Raw genomic sequence first — 14714 nt, 5'->3', positions numbered from 1 at the left:
ATCAGATGGAGGCTTTGGAAAACAGATCCTAAATGGAACACACAAAAAAGCAACCTAAAAAGCATGAAAACCTGCAATGAAATGAAGCAATAGTAACAGTGATTTATTGTTAAGAGCTGTCATAATCCGGTTAAATAATAAAAAGGCATCTTTAAAAAGATTTTAACAATGGTAAAGTTGAATTAAATTTATTTGGAATAGGCCTCTCCCCTGTAGAGAGAGGCCGATTCCAAAAGTACTGAAAAACTATACTCGGGGAAAAAAGGCCCTTTGGCTGGGGCCCAGACAACCAGACTTTAAGAAGGGGAAAAAAGGAATCTAACACGGGCAAGAAGGCAGACTAAAAACAGTTTATAATAAAGTGGTAGAACTAGCAGACCCCAGACACACACACACCATCTTTCCAGTCGGTGGAGCAGTGAAAACGGGGACAGAAGTTCGGCCCACTGTCGTCAATCACCGGGCCTCCCAGCGCACCCTTGAGAACAAAACTACCTCCTCTGTCGACCTTCACATGACCTCTCCATCCTATCCCTCGCCTGCCACTTGGGTGGTACATCTTTTTTACTGATCATGTTAGTGGCTGGTTTAAGTGTCTGGTTTAATAAATGGAAAACATTGGCTAACCCTTCTTCTTGACTAAGCTTAAATATATTCCACTATATCAATGGGCCATAAGAGGATGACGGGGTTGCTTTTGTATCACAGTTGAAGGATTGTGTTCGACAGCCATCCTTATTTTAGCCCGACATCTTGATTGCTATTGGCGACGTAGATAATAGGTAGGTCCATCATTTGATCCTTGGAGTGTCAATAAGGTTAACTGTATTCCACACAAAATGGCCTCCTAGCCCTTGACATCTAGTCTCACAATGGAACAGTCTTGATATTGACCATTGAGACTGTTGGTGACCTTTATTGACCATTGGGGTTATATTCACTGAGCTGGCCGGAGTGTGATGTTTTTACATGGTGATGTCGTGTTCGTTCCTTGATGAATGACAAAGCACTTTTTAGAACCATCCAAGCCATACTATCAAAACCAACTGGGTGGGTGGCGCATTGCATTATGTGTAGTATATGAACCCGGATCTCCCACAGGAGCAACCAATGTCTTAGATCGTGAAACCAAGAGGAAATTCCCTTTTGGGCCGAGGGCAGACACTGGTTTTGAAGTTCGCAGGCGGGGCTATCACCACGTGACCATGAGCAACCATGCTGACTCATGCCCGTTACAGTGGCATAGTGTGTTATAATAAGACTAATTGACCCCTTGACTATGCAATATTCAAAAACATACTATACTCTAGACCAGGGCTGTCAAAGTAATTCTACCCTGAGCACCGCACTCTGTTTTCAACGTGGTCCGGAGGGCCGCACTGAAAATGTATTTCCTTGCTGTAAAAATATATTTTTTGATATTTTTACTCAAAACACCATTCGGCCTGGATGCTTGACAGCCCTGCTCTAAATTGACTAGAAGAGTCATGCCCATAGACACAAATCATAGTTATGATTTTTAAGATGATTTCATGTTGCTTATTTCTGGAGTACTACTTTGAGTACTACTAGTCTAACCATGTAGATCGCTTAAGCGACTGACTTAACTAGTTCATAGTGTTTCGTCTTACCAGACTCCCAGGATAACGGCCTGCTCCTCACCGCTGAGGTCCGGCATCGGGTACTGTCCAGGCTCAGCAAGGTTGATCTGGTTCAACACAGTATCATCACTGAGGTCATGGTCCTGTTGGGCAAAACACATAACAGACAGCTCAGCAAGGGATTACTAGCACATCCTTCAAATAATAGCATATTATGACCGCAGGCAGGCAACAATAGAAAGGTAAGGCAGTCCTTTTAAGTGGTTCTCCACCATCAGTGACTAAAACTGATGGATTCATGGAGTTCGGAGTGAAAGTTGAGGCAGGGCTTATTTTTGAGAGATTACTTTTCCAGGGGAGTGATGGATACTTCCTCCGGTCAAAAAGCCCTTTTCTCACACTTTTCCCCCCTCGGACTCCCCTTCGTCATCCTTAACTCTGCGTCTCTAGGATACTTCTCTTTTTTTGTCTTATGTAATTGGAATGTGGCTGGCCCATTTAGATTTGGATCCGGGAGAAAAATCGAAACGTCTTGCTTAAAAAAAAAAGAACAAAAAAAGTCTGCTGCCATGCACAGCTTGTGAACACATGGATGCACTCACCCAACCACTCAAACATACCCCTATCATTTCTTTCAGAGCTCATGATTACTGTGAACTGAAATCACAGTAAACAAAAGGGGATGTGTGTTTTGGCCAATTTCTTGACTTGTAAACAAGTCTAAGGCACACACATAAGCAAAAAAAACACTGAAGTAGTCCAACAGCTCACCACCCAAATTCTTTGGCCAGCATTAACACAGTGTAGGGTTTAACTGTCAGGAACACCCAGGAAAATGACACCATCTTGAAGGGTTTGGTAGTCCAGAGTTCCTGGTTCCCTGTGGCCCTTTAAAAAAGAGGAAGCTAACGATGCCCTGCGTCACGGGCTGCACCTGTCCGCCAGGTGTCTGGGTCAGAATACACACACCCATGGTTACACACAAGGACCCACACTTAGGAAAACAAAGGTCAGCCCACCAAAGTAAGCCTTCTACAGGACAGCTGCCTGACTCAGTGGAGGTTTTTATCATGCATTCACCTGCATCCACTCCAGATATCACAGAGACAGTTAAAATGTTCAAAACCAAAATAGTTGTTCCATTTGCTTTCCCTATTGTAATTCCCCCCTTCCCTGTGATGTTCTCCTAATCGTTTTACCTCCGTCTGCTTTCCCTCACCAGCTGATAAAAGAACCAGCCATCTGTGCCAAATCTGGAGCTTAATCCCAGATTGTCTTTTTGCATTAAGTGCCTCTACTTTATCTGAATTTCTCTGACTGAAACCCTCAATGGTGCATGACACGCAATGTTCCATAGGACAGAACGAACACATGTCACAATTCAGGAACCTGCTTTTGTTGAAGAATGAATCCTAATTCCTTTTTTGACTGACATAGTGCTTTGTCTGCATATTACAACGTAGACTTGGCAATTGATCAAAGTACACAGAAAGTGTGTGGCTACGCTTAGCGCACGCTATTACAGTAATACTGGGTGGGTACACTTGGTATTTCTTAAATACAGTATCCAGAGTATTTGTACCATGCACATACCTCTCACGCAGTCATTGGTTCTTACATTTCACATACCGGGTTGGCATTCCTCAGCTCAAATTGAAAGTAAGTATTTCATGGTATAAGAGTTTGTTCATGCCATTGACAAGGTCTTATCTCAGAGGAAGACGGGGTCAATTGCCACTGGGGTCTCACCTTGCTGCCTATGTTGTGTGGTGCTATTTCTCTGTCTCTCCGTTCCAGCCAGCCAGTAAGCTCTGGCTAATGATGGGCTTGATTGAGCCCATTTACACCCCCCCACCCCCCAGCCTGTAATGAGAGCATTAGTGGTCTGAGAAGCAGAGCCCAGGAGCAAGCAGGATCCGCCCCACAGAAAGGAGGACGAAGGATCAGTCATTGTATGGAATATCCAGTACTGTGTTAATTTCTAAAATGGTGACAGAAATTTGTCAAACACCTCTTCTTTCAGTGGCAATTGAAGAGACGATAACTGAATAAATCCCCCCCCCCCCCCCAAAAAAACTAAAAATACAAATATTTTTCATTTGGGTTGAGGAAAATGAGACTAAATTACTAAAATCTGACGAGTAAGTCGACTAAGAGTTGAATGATTGAGATCCTTTCAGTGTTATTTGCAATTTGGCGACAACAAATCATTGATGCAAATAGGGCACATGAAGTGGGTACTCTCCCAGTAAAAAAAAAAAGCTCCCGGTTGAAAAGAGGGCCATGTTTGGGGCCACTTTACTTACTGTAAACCGAATGCAACATTTCTATGGGAATTGACCTCAAGAGACATCTGAAAGCGTATCATCCCGATATATAGGTAGGCTAATAACAGATTGATAATGCTAGCAAGTAGTTTACTACAACCTATCAGACCACTACTTACAACACTTTAAATGATAACTGAGTACAATATACAGCGCATGACCAAAAGAATGTGGACAACTACTTGTCAAAAAACTTGTTCTAAAATCATGGGTATTTATATGGTGTTGGCCACCCCTTGGCTGCTATAACAACCTCCACTCTTCTGGGAAGGCTTTCCACTAGATGGTGGAACATTGCTGCAGGAAATTGCTTCATTCAGCCACAAGGACATTAGTGAGGTCGGGCCCCGATGTTGTGCGATCACACACTGATCTCGACAAACCATTTGAAAATGGACCTCGCTGCACAGGGGTATTGTCATGCTGAAAAAGCAAAGGGCCTTCCCCAAACTGTTGCCGCAAAGCTGAAAGCACAGTATCATCTAGAATGTCATTGTATATTGTAGCAGTAAGATTTCCCTTTACGGTTCGATCCCAGGCTGTTTCGAAGCCGGCCGTGACCTGGAGACCCATGAGGCGACGCACAATTGGCCCAGCATCACCCGTGTTAGGGGAGGGTTTGGCCGGCTGGGACGGACTTGTCCCCCCGTGCTCTACCGACTCCTCTAGCGACTCCTGTGGCGAGCCGGGTTTAATTTTATTTATCTATTATTGAGCTCAAAAGCAACTATTTTACAACAAAATATATTTGATACGGCTTTATGATGCAAAGCGTGCAAAATTAACAATTGCGCATCGGCCATTGCGAGTGCATAGGATAGTAGGCCAGAACTGCAATGTTTTTTAGGACAACATTTACTGTTGTCCTAAATAATTAAATTAATTAGATAATTAGATTAATACATGACTACTAGTGGTATTATATTTACTGTTAGATTAATTTACTGCAGATTAATACATGACTACTAGTGGTATTATATTTACTGTTAGATTAATACATGACTACTAGTGGTATTATATTTACTGTTAGATTAATACATGACTACTAGTGGTATTATATTTACTGTTAGATTAATACATGACTACTAGTGGTATTATATTTACTGTTAGATTAATACATGACTACTAGTGGTATTATATTTACTGTTAGATTAATACATGACTACTAGTGGTATTATATTTACTGTTAGATTAATACATCACTACTAGCGGTATTATATTTACTGTTAGATTAATACATGACTACTAGTGGTATTATATTTACTGTTAGATTAATACATGACTACTAGTGGTGGGTGGTATTATATTTACTGTTAGATTAATACATGACTACTAGTGGTGGGTGGTATTATATTTACTGTTAGATTAATACATGACTACTAGTGGTGGGTGGTATTATATTTACTGTTAGATGAATACATCACTACTAGTGGTGGTATTATATTTACTGTTAGATTAATACATGACTACTAGTGGTATTATATTTACTGTTAGATTAATACATGACTACTAGTGGTATTATATTTACTGTTAGATTAATACATGACTACTAGCGGTATTATATTTACTGTTAGATTAATACATGACTACTAGTGGTATTATATTTACTGTTAGATTAATACATGACTACTAGCGGTATTATATTTACTGTTAGATTAATACATGACTACTAGCGGTGGGTATTATACTTAGTGTTAACAAGCTATCTAATGTGTTTTGTGTATTCACTTCTTCATGTGGTGAATAAGCCCCAAAATGCATTAGCCTATGATATTAGCGCACATAATAATGTAGGAAAATTCAGAAAATTCTGGAGCCCTATTTTAACAGTAAAACATAATACCTTATTGTCAACTCACAATTCAAATCACAATTCATGACAGTCTTTGGATTAGGTTGCTTTATGAATTCCTGCTTGGACACGTTAGATGAAACAACTTGTTTATTGAATAGCCTGCCATATCAGTAGTCTATTACACAGTCTAAAGCACTGAATGACTTCAAAAGATGAATGATAAATTATATTGTGTGACGCTGTGAAAAAAAAAAATGTGCGACCAAATCGTGGGCATGTGACACCAACTCAAAAAGTTGGTGGCACTGGGGAAAATGTTAGCCTGAAGCCCTGTCAAAGTTTTGTTCTGCCAATTTGGCTGTTGGGAAGAGAATCATGCGATAGGATGTTATGCAGCAAAATATGTTGGTCGGACAACGCTATGTACAGTTGAAGTCACAAGTTTACATACACAAGTGGCCTACTGTTTGTCATTTTTACAGTAGATGTTCAAGAGGACAATGAGTGAAGCCACCACACACACACTCACACCACTGGCAACAGGACCAGAGGGGTCGGTGGAGTCTGGTTTAGTATAGGTACAAGCAGAACCCCAGCAGGATAGAAATACGAGGGAAACCAAGACAAATCACAAGTTGAAGACAGACCGGTCAGAGGGGCTAAACAAAATAACAGCCCCCTCTGCTTTCTCTCCCCCTCATTCCAGCTGGAAAGTCTGCATGTTTGTGAGTAAGTCTGTGTATGTGACATTCAGCAAACACCCTCCTTCCCCTTTGTCCCTTGACATTGTTGGGTAGGGTTCAGTCCAAACCAGGGTCTCAAACACCCACCTTGGGGCCCCTTGTGCTTGTAGAGGACCTTTCCACTGGCCATACTTTTTAGTGTGTGTGTGTGTGTGTGTGTGAACCCACTACGCCATGGGCCTCTAATAGGCACTTCATCATGGGGGGAGTGACACGGTTTGGGCCCAGGGTGAGAGTTAAACAGCTGGGCGCTGTCTGCCTCACCTCTGCTCTCCACTGCTGTGTGGCTCTACTGACTGGATATTTGATTGTTCTAGCAGGGAGAGACGGGGCTGAGATGATGACAGAGTCAGATGGATTAGATAAACAGCAGAAGATAGCTTAGCCCCTGAAGTGTCAGCAGGTGACTAGCCCACATGCTTGGCTTGGAGAATGTCCCTGGACAGGGGTGTCAGATCATCGCGTGATGCTGCTGGATCATAAAATCACCATGTCCATGACAGAGCTGCCTGCTTTCTCTAATCTTCAAATCAATCTACTGGGCTCAGATGCTTCATTCTTGTGCACAGGTTAAAGGGTTCATGGTAAAAAAAATAGCTCAGGTCAGGGTGATGCAGGGCAATAGTTATTCAATGCGCATTACATTCTAAGTAATACCCTCCATGCTGTACATCTCAGCAAAAATCTATTGAAAACAAAAATCAATATCGTTCATCAAAAAAATATATCTTCCAGACTTCACGCACTGCAGTTCGGGGCCCATTCAAAATGAGTATGGATTCAAGGATGAAGCCTAGACTGTACAGCACACTCCACAGGCTTCCAGTCGAAGCATGCATCATCTTCAAGACCCTGGTGCTTGCCTACAGAGCAGCAAGGGGTTACTGCCCCTCCTTGCCTTCAGGCTATTCTCAAACACTACATCCCAACCAGAGCACTCCGTTCCACCAACCTTGGCCTCTTTGCCCTCCCTCCCCTACAGGAAGGCAGCTCCCGCACAGCCCAGTCAAAGCTCTTCTCTGTCCTTGCATCCCAACGGTGGAACAAGCTTCTTTCTAAAGTCAGGACAGGAGAGTCCCTGCCCATCTTACGAAAACATTGAAAGACCTCGCCGCCATTGGACTCGGGAGCAGTGGAAACGCTTCACCATCTCGACGGACGATTCTGGTTTTTAGCAGATGCCAGGTGAACGCTACCTGTCAGTATGACAATGCCCCCATGCACAAAGTAAGGTCCATACAGAAATGGTTTGTCGAAATCGGCGAGGAATAACTTGACTGGCCTGCACAGAGCCCTGACCTCAACCCCATTGAACACTTTGGTGATGAATTGGAATGCCGACTGCAAGCCAGGCCTCACTAATGCTCGTGGCTGAATGGAATCCCCATAGCAATGTTCCAACATCTAGTGAAAAGCTTCCCAGAAGAGTGGAGGCTGAAAGCAGCAAAGGGGGGACCATCTCCATATTAATGCCCATGGTTTTGGAATGAGATGTTTGATGAGCAGGTGTCCCCACACTTTTGGACATGTAGTGTATCTTAACATGAACTCACTTATTGTGAACTGGTCTGGACAAGAGCGTCTGCTAAATTACTAAAATCTCAAATGTACAGTATAGCGATAGAATGCCTACCCAGATCACATATCTGTGTAACCATACTATGTAGCTTCACAATTCATCTCATTTAGAACAGAGAACTTGAGAGCAAATCTGTGGCGAGAGGAGTCTCCTCAGATCATGAAGCCTGGGGTTGAGGTGCATTGCAGTGGCGAGCAGAGTGGATATGGAGAATCAGGTAGGGGGTGTGTGTGTTTGTGTGTGTGTGTGAGACCGAGAGAGTCAGTGGGTCTGGGGTCTGATTCATGCAGAGCTGACAGGCGTGCACAGTGCAGCTTGTTTCCACTCTCTCGGGGTCCTTTGGATACGTGGCTCTTTCCTGCACCGACAGCCGCTCCACGGGCGTGCTGGCCAATCACTAGAGCCCGACCGATAAATAGTTTGACTGATATCAGCCGATACTAGCGTTGCATAGAAATATTTGTTATTTATATACAGTACATAGAACAAACAAATATGTATGCTCATTTGCAGTCATTTTTTGAGTTGTTCAACAAGCTGCTCATTGAACATCATTCAGCTCGTAAGTCACGTCGTGAGAGAGTGGGCATGGCGGTTCGACACTGCGTAGCTTGCCACAGCCAGCGACAGCGTATTTCAACCAGTAAATAATCAGAAGTACACTTCACCAAGCCAGCAGCCCTGTACTCATCACATGCTTACTTAACATTAGCTGGCTAGCTGTAGGCTTTGTCTTGTCAGTAAGGTAGTTAGCCTAACTAGCAAGCAAACTGTTTCTTATGTGCCGAAGTGGACAAAAATAACACAGTTACTATCTGGGCCTATTATGTTAGTGGGCTTATTTGTTTTTTTTCCTAAATACACAATCTGCAAAAAGAAAGACAGTTAGAGTATATCTACGATTCAGACCATGTGTTTACATTCATGAGAAAACATTTTCGCAATGAACAGCTAGCGTGTATTTGCCGAAACCATATTTCATTGTGGGGTTGCCATAATACTTTTCTTTACATGACAGCACTGTAGGCAATCTACTCAATACAAATGCTGATGCTGACATCTAGTGGTGACATTAGAAACTGCATGTTACTGCATTTCACTGCATAGTTTGAACTTGTGAACAGCGCCGTTTCAGATATACTTTGAGACAGTTATTTTCTTTCAGTCCTTGTTTATTAGTGTTCTTGTAGTGCTTCAGCACAAAACCTAATGCATTCTTCTAGAAAAAATATTGAAGTTGTACCTAACGTGGAAAACTGAACTAGTGTTTTGTATTTAGAGGATATGATTACTTTTTGGTGGTCATCATATAACCAAAAGTTAAATGTAATTTGACATATTTAGTTAAGAAATCATAATTTAGTGCATCTGTTAATCTTCGGAGAACAATGTGTAAAAATAAATAATAAATCATTCCACCTCTTTAATATATTATTTATATTTATATATATTTTTTTAACTGACCGCCATTAACCAGTCAACAAACGGTAAATTAAAAAATAAACAGTAAAATGACGTGACCAACTGAAAATACTATCAGAGGTCTGTATATAATGACGAGATGCTTTTGTCTCCACCCTAACAATGGGAGTCGTCCCAAGGCGAGAAGGCAGGCGACAAGCTTAGGCCCAGAATAAGCCCACAGAAACGCATTGTACAGATTTTGGCAAGTGAAACATCTCGCTTCTTCCTCTGATACCATGCATGCATACAAGGACCAGACATTTTTCATTAACAACTTGATGGAAACATGCAACAATAGCAAGCCTATCGTCTTACAGTCAAAAGACTATAGACTATTATTGAACATGCAACTCTAGTAATTTTCAAACATTTGCCAAAATGCAATTTGCGGAAAACACAGTCCTAAACAGCGCACCTCATGCGAGCAGTTCCACATGTGACAGATGAAAATCTCCATTAGAAACTTAGAGAGGGAATATAATAGAACTACAATAATAGGTTGCTAATATGACTAGGATTGTCACTTTGGCCTATGGACAATGAAAGATAGTTGATATGAAAACCAATGGAACAATGGCATGAGGAAGTCTTTAAAAAATAATTGCCTCCACGTTCCTACGGATGGATTTTCACATGGCTACTTTGAAGCCAGGTAAAACATGCCTCATTATTTGAAGTAAAGTAAAATGTTCAGGTTTCAAACAATTATATCGCTTCAATCTACCATTACAAAGTGGTGGGTGATGAGCTGATGGTCAACCGTAGGCAGGCTATAGCCTACGCATCCCAGTGGCGAATGGGAGGCGTGCTTTACGAGAGCTTTTTAATCAAGCAAACAACGTTTTTAACAAGATTGCATTTAGAATTCATTTCTTGCTCAGTGACTGGGCTTACAAAAACAAGTTTCACTCCAGTAACCTACAGGCTTCATGAAGAGCCACGCGCACGCTGTCTGACAGGTGGTAGGATATTCAGCTCCTCACACTAGGCACTGTATGCTGTGCACATGTGATAAATCAAATGCATGATGAGTAACAAAAATACACAAGGGCCAATTCCACCAAATTATGCAAATTAACCTTTTGACCGATAAGCATGAACGGTCAAATGTATTTTCGGCAGCTAACCGATTAACATCCCTAATCGTCAGATATATCTGTAAATCAGGGACTTTTGCCTAACTAAAAATCGGTAACAGACCCAAAAATCCTATATCGTCGGGCTCTAGTCGTCACCCTTGATTCAGTGACATCATAGCACTGCATCCATGTTCAGTGACCCACAAAACGGAGGGAATCGCAACATATCCCAGTTCTGTACTTCACACTCCATCCATGGGATATGCATAAATCAGTAAAATGGTAGAATGGTAGTACTAATGGTAACTGGACCATTCTCAGTACTGTGAGTCTCAGAGGGTAAGGTCATTATCCAATGAACGGAAAGTAATGCGGTTGCCGGTAACATGCCATAAAATAATATTATAAAGTTTCAAAACAAGTATCTAGGGATCTGACTTGAGGAACGGGTCTCCTGAAAATAGCCCACAAAAAAACATGTCCTCCCTCTCCGCCAAGCCAAAGGCAAGCTCGGCATGTACACTGGCTACGTCTGACCTGACAAATGAGGCCGAACAGCCGTTCTAGAAAGCCATAAACCTACCCCCCACCAACGTCTCACTGAGGAAAGACAGAGAATGGGAATTCTCCCTGCAGTCACTTTCGTCCTGATTTTCCAAGGCCTCCATCACTACAGAATATCACATCAGTTATTGAGGGGTGGAGATCCCCCTCTGCTGTTGACACTGAGTATCACACTGGATGTGTCGCCCAATGTGAGCGAGGGTGAAAGGTGTAGAGTGCTTACCTTGGGCAGGCTGGCCAGTGGGGTGGGGGAGAGGGTCAGCTCACTGTCTGGCTCAGGGGCTGGGATGTCTTCCTTACGCTTGACATCCAGGATCAGCTGGGCAAGGAAGTTCTGCTGGAAGCGAGTCCGTTTGCCCAGAGCACCTGCATGAAGCGAAGACCTCATCCAATTACCATGTTACACATACACTTTCCTGACCAAAACTGTAGGCCTTCTAAACAGTCAAGCTGTTACTGTATGTTGAGACTGGTCCAAGCCTACTGTACCTACCTATCATGTTCATATCTAGGCCAGAGAGTTCCTTGGCCCGTTGAAAGTGCTCCTTGGCTGGGTTGTACTCATAGTAGGTCAGAGACGTGTAGCCACATTCCAAGTGGAACTGGATGGACAGGTTCCGGAGGGTTCCCTCAGAGAACAGAGACTCATACTTCATTACTGCAGAGAAGATGAGGTAAAAGGATAATAAGACTACATATTTCAGTTAAATATAGAATAATTTGCAGATTTAATAAGCTATTATCAGTTGAGTAAATGTATTTTAATTTAATTTTTAAATGCTTTTTTATTCATTTTTTACATCTTTCAAGTTCTCAAAACCGACCACCCTACATCGTATTTTAGCACCAAAAGACGGCACATCTCATCTACTCCTAAAACTCCATTGAAGACCATCCAGAGGTCAATAAGAGCTCAGTGCACCTGCAGACCATTACCATGAGGTCATTGGTCGGCAACACAGAGCGAGAGAGACAGAGGAGACACATTAAAAGAGACAAATGGACAGCGGAGAAGAGAAAAGGTGTTTTGGCTTCGTCCTATCAGTTTAGTCTCGCTCAAGGCTGTGCGCGGTGTGGAAATGATCCCGGCTCCTAATGTGTATAATTCATGACGCCACGTACCCTCGCGTTCCTCCATTCAACATTTATGAGGCAGCATGGGCCCATGCCAGAGAGATTTACTCTGCGCCTTGTGTGTCACCTTCACTGCAGCTATTTCACACCAGGAAATGAGCTTCCTGGGCTGTTGTGACATGTGCAACGGGAGGGGGCACTTTTGTAAGGATAACATAACACCACAACAGCCGTGTTGGGTTAGAGCTGCGACACCTTGACGGACGGTAGTTAAGATGATGACAAAGGAACAGAGGGGGATGAAAGTGAAGGTGAAGAAAAGTCCTTGCCCAATTTCAAATTTGGATAGGAGAAAACAAACAGAGTGAATAGGTGTCGTGACCAATCCCTTTGCATTGCTAGGTTGCCAGGGAGCATGGGATCTGCTCTGAAACAAACATCCTTGACAGGGCACAATATTCGGATCAGGTAATACTGTACCTCCCCACCCATTTCACTTAGCCTCAAAACGTTTTCTATTTCATACCTACTGATCACGACCCTTGCAGCATGACATCGCAAGATTAGCATGGGCCAACACAGGACAAATGAGCATATATCTTATGGGTTTACTGCTAATCCTTTTATTAGGTCTGTTATTCGGGCCTTGTTAGAATGAACACTGACTGATTTATTCATTCTCAGGAAATGTTATTGTCGGGTGAAAGAGGCCAAAGAGAGACCACAATAACAGTCAGTGTTGAAATAGTGTACATTATTGTATCCGATCCTCAGTGTCAACTCAAAACCAACAGCAAAGCGTATGAGAGAAAGAGAAAATGGATTGTAAAAATCCCCTTTCCAAACTGCATGCCTTTCACACCTAACAAAGTAGTAAAGAGGATTGTGTGGTCTTTCACTGGCTGCATCTCTGGAATTTGGATTGGCTGTTTGTTTGCCACCCTTCATACTCACTCACCACCACACACACACACAGAGAGAGAGAGAAAAGTGAACTCCCGTTTAAAGCAGAGGTCAACTATAATTAAGCAGAACAATCTTAAACAGTGGTCTGCTACTACTGACCTAGTGGCAGGTCTACACAATAGGATAATCCAATGGGCAAACAAGTTGACTTAATGAGCTCAAACCACCCTGAAACTAAGGGGAAGGTGAAACAGAAAATGGAGTTTCAAGGGGGATTCCCTTCAGTCTCATTCCCACTATTTCTTAAATTTGATATGCTGCCCTTCAGTCCCTTGACCTTTTGGCCCTGATGGAGACATGGATCATTCCAGAGAACACTGCTACTCTAGCTGCTCTTTCCTCATCTGACTAGGTTCTGTCTCGTAGTCAAAGAGCATCTGGCCAGGGCTACTCATTTCTCCTAACTGGAGATTCTCTCACCTATCCATCTGCTCATTGAATTCCATGCCGTCAATTTCACTTGTTGACTCAAGCTTAATATTGTTGTCATCCATTGCCCACCAGGTGCCCTTGGAGAGTTACTCAATGAGCTTGACTCCTTGATACACTCGACTCATATCTCCGCTTGGATGTTGGTCCACCACCTCATGCTCATCCTCGACAACACAAAGCTGCTCTTCCTCTCATGGAAGGTCTACCCGCTAAAAAACCTCTCCGTCAAGGTTGACAACTCCACAATGTCGCCCTCCAAGTGTGCAAAGAACCTTGGCGTGACCCTGGACAACACCCTGTTGTTCTCTGCAAACATCAAAGAAGTGACTCGATCCTGCAGGTTCATACTCTACAACATCCGTAGAGTACAACCCTACCTCAACCTTCCCATGTTCTCCCATGTCACTCCGTTCCTCCGCACACTCCTCTGACTTCCAGTCGAAGCATGCATCCACTACAAGATCATGATGCTTACCTACAGAGCAGCAATGTGAACCGCCCCTCCCTTCAGGCTCTGCTCAAACCCTACACCCCAACCCGAGGACTCAGTTCTGCCACCTCTGGTCTATTGGCCCTCGCACCCCTACGGGAGGGAAGCTCCCGCTCAGCCCAGTTCAAGCTCTTCTCAGTCCTGGCACCACAACGTTGGAACTAGCTTTCCTCTGAAGCTAGGACAGCAGTGTCCGTGCCCAAAACGCCGTACCTCTTCAAAGAGTATCTTAAATAGACCCCCGAGAGAGAGAAGAAAAAATAGAAAAAAACACTCCCTTACAATTGATCCCACCCACCCCACTCCCCCCTTTCCTAGCTTTGACTTTGCTGATTACTACTTTGAGGGAAAGTGTACTTACTATGCCTGTGATATGTGGTTGTCTCACCTACACTACATAACCAGAAGTGTGTGGACACCTGCTCATTGAACATCTCATTCCAAAACCATGGGCATTAATATGGAGTTGGTCCCCCCTTTGCTGCTATCAGCCTCCACTCTTCTGGAAAGGCTTTCCACTAGATGTTGGAACATTGGAGCGGGGACTTGCTTCCAATCAGCCACAAGAGCATTAGTGAGGTCAGGCACTGATGTTGAGCT

The 14714-nt window shown here is 43.2% G+C and overlaps 1 protein-coding gene across 1 annotated transcript in view; it reads right to left on the bottom strand.

The window, feature by feature from the left end:
• ttc27 (tetratricopeptide repeat domain 27) overlaps positions 1-14714 on the bottom strand; it is a 128709-nt gene that overhangs the window by 74734 nt on the left and 39261 nt on the right. Inside the window, exons 6-8 of the mRNA XM_021610238.3 lie at positions 11646-11810; positions 11376-11518; positions 1632-1744 (exon numbers count right to left, since the gene is read on the bottom strand). Coding sequence (XP_021465913.2) covers positions 1632-1744; positions 11376-11518; positions 11646-11810 — 421 coding nt within the window. The remainder of the gene's footprint in view (positions 1-1631; positions 1745-11375; positions 11519-11645; positions 11811-14714) is intronic.

Source organism: Oncorhynchus mykiss, chromosome 1 (assembly GCF_057628025.1).
Source record: "Oncorhynchus mykiss isolate SJ-2025 chromosome 1, ASM5762802v1, whole genome shotgun sequence".
Classification (NCBI taxonomy): Eukaryota; Metazoa; Chordata; class Actinopteri; order Salmoniformes; family Salmonidae; genus Oncorhynchus; species Oncorhynchus mykiss.
This window is presented reverse-complemented; position numbering and strand designations above follow the sequence as displayed.